This window comes from Bubalus kerabau, chromosome 13 (assembly GCF_029407905.1).
Source record: "Bubalus kerabau isolate K-KA32 ecotype Philippines breed swamp buffalo chromosome 13, PCC_UOA_SB_1v2, whole genome shotgun sequence".
Taxonomy (NCBI): Eukaryota; Metazoa; Chordata; class Mammalia; order Artiodactyla; family Bovidae; genus Bubalus; species Bubalus kerabau.
Window position 1 is genome coordinate 54,592,937 of NC_073636.1, and position 8,737 is coordinate 54,601,673.

At 62.5% G+C, this 8,737-nt stretch overlaps 2 protein-coding genes across 6 annotated transcripts; one reads left to right on the top strand and one right to left on the bottom strand.

The window, feature by feature from the left end:
- Positions 1–15: 15 nt before the first annotated feature.
- On the top strand, positions 16–6,376 carry ARFRP1 (ADP ribosylation factor related protein 1). Of its 5 annotated transcripts, none has more exons than XM_055544461.1 (7): positions 16–148; positions 623–716; positions 955–1,042; positions 1,210–1,292; positions 4,184–4,265; positions 4,474–4,544; positions 5,317–6,376. In XM_055544461.1, exons 2-7 carry the CDS (start codon positions 624–626, stop codon positions 5,584–5,586), a joined length of 687 nt encoding a protein of 228 aa, XP_055400436.1. In that variant the 5' UTR covers positions 16–148; position 623; the 3' UTR covers positions 5,587–6,376. The 5 variants fall into 5 exon arrangements, 4 of the variants coding, with proteins under 4 accessions (XP_055400436.1, XP_055400437.1, XP_055400439.1 ...); XM_055544462.1 differs by having other exon boundaries at positions 20–148; positions 618–716; XR_008701589.1 differs by adding an exon at positions 5,148–5,248 and having other exon boundaries at positions 55–716; positions 4,479–4,544; positions 5,317–5,354.
- A 668-nt stretch (positions 6,377–7,044) lies between these two features.
- Positions 7,045–8,697, bottom strand: TNFRSF6B (TNF receptor superfamily member 6b). The gene is made up of 3 exons (XM_055544460.1): positions 8,154–8,697; positions 7,863–8,066; positions 7,045–7,452 (listed from the first exon to the last, which is right to left on the bottom strand). The coding sequence occupies exons 1-3, from the start codon at positions 8,548–8,550 to the stop codon at positions 7,163–7,165; spliced, it is 891 nt and encodes a 296-aa protein (XP_055400435.1). The 5' UTR covers positions 8,551–8,697; the 3' UTR covers positions 7,045–7,162.
- Between the last annotated feature and the right edge of the window lie 40 nt (positions 8,698–8,737).

Sequence of the window (8,737 nt, forward strand, 5' to 3'; positions counted from 1 at the left end):
GCGAGGGCTGCCGGGAAGGCTCCGCCCCTCCCCGGCCTACCAGCGCGCGTCCCGTCAGGCGCCGCGCGGGGTTAGCGCGGGGTCGGTGGGTCAGGCGCGAGGCGGTTCCCCGGCTCCGCGGCTCGGCGGTCCGGCCGGGCGGTCGCAGGTACATCGAGGCGGGTGGGCGGAGCTGGGCCCAGGCTCGGCGACCGGTCCGCAGTCTGTCCGCGCCGCCCGCCCGCCTCACGACTGCTCTGGGCAGTCACCAGCCCTCAGACGCCCCTTCTCTGAGAGGCGCTCGCGGCGGGCGGGGACCGAAGCGGGGGTTGGTTAGGGAGACCCAAGGGGAGCAAAGCCTGAAGGGAGCCCGGGCGGGGGAGCAGCGAGAAGCGGGGCGGGACGGGCTGCCCTTTGCCTGCGAGCAGAGCGCCCTGGCCGGGCCGGAGTGGACGTGTGAGCACCTGGAGCGCCTAGCCGATTCTGTAGCATTTGCGGAGGCGTAGGCGGGCGGAGAGGAGGGGAGGGGAGGCGGAGCCAGGAGGGCCTGGGCTTCAGCTGTGAGCGGCCGTGCGGGCAGCTGGACCCTCTGTCCCCGGTGCGGGCCGTCTCGTCCGTGACCGATCTCGGGTGCCCAGGGCAGGATGTACACGCTGCTGTCGGGCCTGTACAAGTACATGTTCCAGAAGGACGAGTACTGCGTCCTGATCCTGGGTCTGGACAACGCCGGGAAGACGGTGAGTGCCTCTCCGTGTCAGCGCCATCCCCAACCCCCACAGTCCTTTTGGTGTTTTTTTAGCTGCGTGTTCTCCACCCAGGCAGGCTCTGAACCCTGCTTAAGGTCATAGGTTACCACCAGCCGATTTAAAAGGCAAACGTTGTTCTCTTTTGCTTTGTTGTAAAGGGATAAGCCCCAGGAGGGGTGTTTGAAAACTATTGCAATTCTATCTCACGCCTCTTTCTCTCTGCCCTTAGACCTTCTTGGAGCAGTCAAAGACCCGATTCAACAAGAACTACAAGGGGATGAGTCTGTCCAAAATCACTACCACCGTGGGCCTGAACAGTAAGGGTCCTTTGCGGGTGTGGGTTGGGGGCAGAACGCTGAGGATGCTGCAGTGTGCTAAGGCCACGGGTGAGGCCTCTGCTCCATTCAGCCTGCTTCTCCCAGGAGAGCTGGCAGCTGGTGGGTCAGGGATCAGAACTGCAGCCTCACCTGTCTTTTCTCTGCAGTTGGCACTGTGGACGTGGGAAAGGCCCGCCTGATGTTTTGGGACTTGGGGGGGCAGGAGGAGCTGCAGTCTCTGTGGGACAAGGTAAGATGGATGGGTGCCACGTCGGCTCCCTGGCACCATCTCTGTCTGGGTGGTACCTTAGTCTCATCCTTCCTTTTCTCAGAAGGCCTAGGATTCTTCTTCTTTCCTTACTCTTGGCAGCTTTTGTGACCCACTTGGTTCCTGAGGCTCACCCCCATCCCAGTTCCTCAGTCACACCCCCAAGAGCAGGGACGCACTGGTTCCTTTAGGTTTAGAGATTTTGTTGCTAATCAGCATAAGACAAGACAAAGGATGCCTGAGGAGCAGGGAAGACACATGCCTCTTTGGCTCTCAGCTTCAGCCCCGGGGCCCGAGTCTCCCTGATGGGGTCCCTCCTACTGAGGGGAGGATGTCCTCTAAGGCTCACAGCAGCTGTCTCTTTTTTCAACCTTTTGAAGCATTTCTGAGACCTCAGAATCGGAATTAGTCTTTCACTCAGCCTCTGCCAGGCACAGGGTCCAGCAGAGAGCAGGGTGGAACGAGCCTCTTCCCCTCCCCCACCCAGTGGACTGCCAGGGGCACAGACAGGCTCGCTCAGCTCTAGGGGTACTGACCACCCTGGCACTTGCCTATGTCTAATGCCCTAGTCTTGGTTTCTGGCTTGACCCCAGCAGGGGGTCCATGGTCATTTTCCCCTCTTTCTCCCCATAGTGTCCTCCCTGTCCTGACCTCCAGCCAAGAAGACCCTGTCCATTTCATGGCCAGAAGGTCATTGACAGGCTCTCTGTGACCATTTAAGTTGGACCAAGCCAGGGGCTGTTTGTTCAAACCTCAGATCCACACGGGGACCTGACATTCTTTACAGGCCAGGGTCTCAGAGTAGCAGGGGCAGGGCGTGTCAGAGTTTAGCAGCTGGCAAGTGTTGTGGGGGATGAAGATCTGGTCAGGGGCAGGGGCATCTTGGGCGCTGCCCCATGTCAGGCCAAGCTGGCTGGGATCCCATCCCCTTGGCAGGTCACCATGGCGGGCAGCTATGACATACTCAGGTAGCTCTGGTGGGTCCTGCAGGAGCTGGCGCACTGCCCACCATGGCAGCCAGGACACGGCCAGTGAAGGTGCTCTGCTGCCCTTGCGCCTCTGGCTGGGGTCTGGCTCCTCCCGAGGGGAAGCCAGCTTGGTGGTTGGTGGTAGCCCCCAGCTTCCACTTCTGCTCACGCCATGGCCTTGCCATTGCCTCCTCACGAGGACTGAGCCTGCCATCTCGGCAGGATGGGCCCTGGGTTTCTCACATGCTCCCCGACTCTTGAGATGGAGTGGGTGCCCTGCCTCCTGCTAATGGCATCAGGTGCCCCTGCTAGGCCAGGGCTTTGCTGGCCTCTGGTGACTGGGTTGCACAGGGGTGCCGTGTCCCCAGCTGTGTGAGTCACCAGGAGGAGTGTAAAGTGGGTCTCCTGCTCTCCCCTTGTTCTGAGACTATGTCCTGGGCCCTGTCCCTGCCCCCTTGCAGTCCGACAGCATGTGGTGGACCTTCACTCCCACCTCTACAGCCTTACCTCCACCCAGTACCTCTGCTCGTGCTACGAGCTGGTACCTATAGGTTTGTGCACGTGCCGGCTGCAGGCCATGTCTGTGGACCCAGTGGACCCTCTGGCACCCTGCCACAGGGAGGACTTGTGGCCTCTGTCTCTCCAGGCCGCACATGAGAGCCTCCAGAGTGTGGGCATTGGTGACAACTGTCCTCAGGGTCTGGGTTTGGTGGGCACCATAGGTTCACAGCTGCCACTGCTTCCTGGTCATACCCTGCTGGTGGACCCAGCCCCCATCTGCCAGGGCCCAGTCACACACCAGTTGAAGTTCTCTGCCACCACAGGGGTCCGGGACCCAAGTAGTGATTCCCTCACTGACTTGCTGAAAACCCCACAGTGCCCCTGTCTGCCTAGGAGGCCTGCACTGTTGGGTTGCAGCTCCTGGGTCCCGTATCACCCAAGCAGGCCAGCCAGAGAGGCCTCAGGTTTAGGGTTCATGGTTGGTCTGTGGACCAGGAGGCCACCCATGTTGAGGGATGTGCAGGTGTTCCCAGTTCCTGAGTTCTTGCCGGGCAGGAGCTGGGGTGGAGACAAGGGGCAAGGATGCAGTCACCTGCTCCTGCGACATGGGTGTTTCTGTCCTCTTAACATCAGGACAGAAGGTGGACTCATCAGGCCTTGCTTCATGTGTCTGTTTCCCAGGGATGCTGCTGTTCACTCCCCATAGCTCTCCCTGTACCCTGGGCTCTGGTGTGTGTGTGTGTGTGTGTGTGTGTGTGTGTGTGTGTGTGTGTGTGTGTGTGTGTGTGTGTGTGTGTGTGTGTGTGTGTGTGTGTGTGTGTGTGTGTGGTGTGTGTGTGTGTGTGTGTGTGTGTGTTGTGGTGTCTCTTGTGTGGCTGCTGCTGCAGGTGTGTGTGTGTGTGTGTGTGTGTGTTGTGGTGTCTCTTGTGTGGCTGCTGCTGCAGGAACCCAGGGCCGGCTGGCCTGCTGGTGCCAGCCTACAGAGCTCCAAACTCCCTGGCATGGCTCTGTCATTGGCCCTGTTGTCCCATGCAGGGGTCAGAGCTGCCTTGAACATGTAAGAGGCCTTCCCTGGCTCCCTATTGGTATTCCTACTACCTTGCTGTCTGCATTGGGTCCCCCTACCCAGGTGTACAGAGACCTGGAGCCCCATCCTTTCTCCTCTGGCCACTCTCCTCAGGCCAGGGGGTGTGGGTAGGTCTCAGCAGTGGATCCTGAAGTGGGGTTCAGAGCACAGCACCTGGGAAGTGGGTGAGGAAGGTGGCCACCCTGTCCCAGCAGGTCTGGGGTGTATCTGCACTCTGCCCCACCTCCAGGAAGCACCCTAGCAGGGTCTCCCAGCTAGGGGCTGCCCTGAGGTGGCTGAGTGCCCGAGGCTCAGCACCTGGTTTTCCTCCTGCCCAGTACTATGCAGAGTGTCATGGTGTCATCTATGTCATCGACTCCACAGACGAAGAGCGACTGTCTGAGTCCAAACAGGCGTTTGGTGGGTACAGCCAGCCAGGCTGGGGATGCGGGGAGTGGGAGGGTTCTGTCTGCACAGTCCCCATTCCAGAGCTGGGCTGGGGGGAGGTTGGGCCACGCCAGGACAGGAGGGCACCAGCCAAGTGCGTCCATGTGGGGTCGGCAGGGATGTGGGCACCTGTGTGGAGGTGGATGAAGGGTGCTCACTGCTGCCTCTCTGCCCGCCCCAGAGAAGATGGTCACAAGCGAGGCGCTGGACGGTGTCCCCATCCTGGTGCTGGCCAATAAGCAGGATGTTGAGGTGAGCCCCTAGGCCAAGTGGGCTCCTGCTCCTGTCAGATGGGGACCTCTCCCAGGGGAGGGCCACTGCTTTCTTCAGTTACCCTGAGTGTGGCTGCCCCAGGCGAACAGAGCACCCCCACCCCCTGGGTTCTTCTGCTGTGCTGGCATCTCTGCACCAGAGGCGGCAGTGCCCTATTCCTCTGCAGCCAGGGGCCTCCTGCTGGGCAGACCCAGGTGAAGGTCTGGAAAGAGTGCAGAAGCACCTCAGGGTGGCAGTCAGTGCGGACACCAACCTGTCTGCTGCCCTTGAGCACAGTAGCTGTGCCGGCCCCACTCCATGAACCACTGGTGAGAGGCGGCATCATGGCAGCCGTTCGCACGGAGGGGGCCCTGAACAGGAGGGAGGCATGTTCCTGTAGCATCTGGGTCGTGCTGCCAGGGTGTGTCTCCCTGAGGCTGCTAACCAGGCAGGTACCCTCCTGGATAGTAGCCAGGAGGCACCTCCTGGAAGGTGCCATGAAGCTTCCCACCTGCCCTCTACCCCCACAGCTCTGGGAACTGTTCCGGGGGTAGAGGGTGGGCAGGGTGGCAGGCCTACCCCTCATGGCCTCACCTCCCCCAGACTTGCCTCTCCATCCCTGACATCAAGACTGCGTTCAGCGACTGTGCCTCCAAGATTGGCAGGCGGGACTGCCTGACCCAGGCCTGCTCGGCCCTCACAGGGTGAGTGGGGTTCACCCTGGGCACTGGGGGCCACAGCCAGCCCCGCCTCATGCCCATTGTCTCCACAGGAAGGGGGTGCGCGAGGGCATCGAGTGGATGGTGAAGTGCGTCGTGCGGAATGTGCACCGGCCGCCGCGGCAACGGGACATCACATAGGCACACCTGCCTGTGCGCCCACCGCTTGTCCTGAAGAGCTCCTGCCCGCTCCACACCACCAATCCTGGGGGCTGGGTCGGCTTTGCCTTTTGGTTCTCCCATTTGCTTTGTTTCTTCTCTTAAGACAAATTTTTCTGTGTGCAGAAAAGCGGAGGCTTCTGCTAGGGGTGCTGGGGCCTTAGGGATGCCAGCCGACCGCCAGCAGAACTTATGGCCATAGCAGGCCTAGACCTGCCCCAGGCCCAGTTTGGGGCCCCCGCGGGCCACCTCTGCTTTTGGAGCTGCTGCCCCAGCAGGCCTGCCGGTTTGGCCCTGCATGAGGCCTTGGTGGGGAGCTGCTTGGAAATAGGTGTTTCAGAGCTGTGGGGCCCTCCATAGTGCTCAAGGCTGCTCTGTGCCTCATGCCCATGGAGGCAGCTATGACTGTCCTTGGCCTCTGTTTCCTCTGATCTTGGGGACAACCCCAAGGTGGGGGGGTTGGTGTCACCTGAGGGAGACCTGGGCTTGTTTCTATCCCTGTCCTGATGCAGCTTCAGGAGGAGGCAGGGAGACCTGCCTGGAAGGCTATGAGCCCCACCCACTGGCCCAGCCACCTTGTTTTGATCTCCATTGAAAATGGGAAAGCTAAGTGGTTGTGCTGGGAATGGGCATCTGCTCACCCCCACCCCCAGCCTGCCTGCAACCCACCCAGAATAACCTAGAGACGAGCTCGGGGTGTGAGGAAGGCCGGCAGGGTCCCAGGGAGCCCAGTCTAGTAGTGTGCTGGGCCTGTGCTCCCCACTGGGGGTAAAGGCCGGGGTTGCTCTCAGGTCTGGGCCCTTTCCAGTCCTGTGTCCAGGAGCAGAGGCCCTCCAGGCAAGGCTGGTCCTCAGGACCCTCCCACGTGGCCCTTGTGGAAGCTGGTGACGCCCCGTGAGCCTGGCCATGGGCAAAATAAAGAGTCGGAGTGGCTCCCATCCATCATTCTCCAGAGGCCCGGTGGCTTTGTCTGAGGGTCAGGTTCCCCAGGCAGCTGGGGAGGAGATGCTGGGAAAAGGATGAGTCAGGGCTGGGGGTGGGTGCCAGCTGCAGGTGAGGTGACTCATTGAGGGGGTGCTTTGATCCTGCCTCTCCCTGGGGCCCTTCCTGGAGGTCAGGCAGGAGCCTCCAGGGCTGGTGGGGGCTGCTGGAACTGGGAGTCCTAGGTTGATGAGTCAAGGCCTCATCTGAACCTGCCCCAGAAGGGAAAAGCGTCGTTTCCCAGAAAGTGAGTGGGACACAGTCCTACCCAGAGGTCTTGGCTAGTCCCTTGCTAGGAAATCCCCTGCCGCTTCGAGGAGGGTGGAGCCTCAAAGAGGGGCAGCTTGAAGGTGACACTTCCTGGCACCTCAGGGCACAGACTGGCGCTGACCACGCTGACTTGGCCTATTCCACAACGGAGCCCTTGAACTCAGTGACTTGCCCGCCCTCCCTCCACACCTCCCTAACTGCTCAGTGAAACTTTGAGAGAGGGGTGTCACCCGCTGTTCTCTCCCGCGACCTACCACCTGAGAGGGTCAGTCCCAGTAGGAGGGAAGGCAGTGGACAGGGTACTGCTGCTAGGCAGCGCACCCAGGTGTGTCCCTCCCCGGGTGCAGAGCACGGACTGGCAGACTGGACACTCGTTTACCAATTGGCTTTATGAAAAAGAACGTTAGCGCCGCAGGGGCCGGTTCCAAAGCCTCCTTTCGTGCAGCACGAGGAGCTCGGACTGGAGTGAATAAATACCAGGAAGGGTGCTCACCGTGCCCGATGGAAGTGTTCGCGGATGCTGCGCTCCAGCCCAGGGAGTCTGGCCGCGCGCAGCGCCCGCAGCAGCTGTACCCCCAGCGCCCCAGGCCGCGCTTCGCGGAGCTCCATGAGCTGCTGCCATAGCCTCCGCTGCAGCGCCGCGCGGCCCTCCCTCAGCGGCGGCGGAGGTCTCTGCGTCCCGGGATCCGCGAGCGCCTGCTGCAGCCGCTGCAGTCTCTTGAGGGAGATGTCCTGGAAAGCCACGAAGTCGACCACGGCGTGCTCACACTCCTCGGTCCCTGCGAGAAGGTGGTGTAAGGGGGTACCCAGTCAGGTGCCAGCGCCCCAGGAGGACAGGACCGTGGAGGGGTCTCCGCACGCTCATGAAGGCCGAGGCGAGAGCTGTGCCGGTGGGTCCGGGGCGACCGCGGGAAACGTGGTAGGCAAGGAGTGCGGCTCGTGGGCTGACGCTGAGAATGGGATGCGATGCGATGCGAAGGGGGCCCGCCACACACGCTGCCGTGCCCTCCCGCGAACCGTTTAAGCCCTCGAAGCCTGTTTCCCAATGCCGGCGGGAAATGGCATCACCCACCAGTGCTGAAACCCTCAGCCAAATAAGTCTCCTGGCCCGCCCCCACCGCGCTTCCGGAAGCCTTTCCCAGGAACCAGCTAATAATCCCTGAGCACCCCCACCCCGCCCCCTGCTCACCCGGGGCCCCTGGCTCCAGCAGGCCGAGCTGGAAGCTCGTGCAGTTGGTGCACAGGGCGTCGTGTAACGGGGAGCCAGGCACATTGACGGCCAGGCCCAGGGCCGTGCAGTTGCGGTGGGGCTGGCACCGCTCTGAGCTCGAGCTGCTGGCGGAGAAGGTGCCCGGGGGGCACGGCTGGCACTGCGTGTTCTGGCTGGAGGTGCCTAGAGACAAGACGGGGAGGCCGCGGTCAGGAGAGTCGAGTGGTCCCAGTTTAGCGGAGGGTCCGCCCCGCCCCTCCCCTCACCCACCGGGAACAGCCACGCCGGCGCCGGGCGGGCAGGGCGCGTGCTCCAGGCAGAAGCCGGCGTGCTCGAAGAAACCGGACCGACAGCGGCAGGCGCGGTTGTGGGTGGCCCCGCACGGCCGCGCCTCCTCCTCGCGCTCCCCGCAGATGACGTTGCAGTAGCGGCAGCGCTCCAGGTAGTTCCAAAATTGTGTGTAGTGGCGCGGCGGGCACGCACCACACGTCGTGGGGCTGTTCCGGCCGCAAGGCCGCTGCACAAAGGTGCCCGGAGGGCACTGGTCACACACCAGCCACTCCCCCGTCTCTGCGTCCCTCCACGGGTAGGTGGGCGCGCTTACCGCCGCCCCGCGCGCCGCGAGCGCCAGCAGCAGGGCAGTCACCGGCCACGGCGGAGCTCTCATGGTCTCTGTGGAGCTGCAAAGGCCTCTGGCCGCGTCCTATAAGGGTCGGTCTGGCCCCGCCCCGCGAAGCCCCGCCCACCGAGGAGGAGGGGTCGGCGACCTAGGGACCTAGGCTTTGACTCCTCCCTCCAGAGCCAGTACCAGGGTGGTCCTGTGACGGCCCCCAGCACAAATGGCAAAGGGCAGG

Coding starts and splice junctions, on each gene's coding strand:
- ARFRP1 (XM_055544461.1), top strand. CDS start 624: ATGTACACGCTGCTGTCGGGCCTGTACAAGTACATGTTCCAGAAGGAC. Junction 4,266..4,473: donor TGAGTCCAAACAGGCGTTTG/GTGGGTACAGCC, acceptor TGCCCGCCCCAG/AGAAGATGGTCACAAGCGAG. Junction 4,545..5,316: donor CCAATAAGCAGGATGTTGAG/GTGAGCCCCTAG, acceptor TTGTCTCCACAG/GAAGGGGGTGCGCGAGGGCA.
- TNFRSF6B (XM_055544460.1), bottom strand. CDS start 8,550: ATGAGAGCTCCGCCGTGGCCGGTGACTGCCCTGCTGCTGGCGCTCGCG. Junction 8,067..8,153: donor CGCCGGCGTGGCTGTTCCCG/GTGGGTGAGGGG, acceptor TCTTGTCTCTAG/GCACCTCCAGCCAGAACACG. Junction 7,453..7,862: donor GCTGGAGCCAGGGGCCCCGG/GTGAGCAGGGGG, acceptor ACCTTCTCGCAG/GGACCGAGGAGTGTGAGCAC.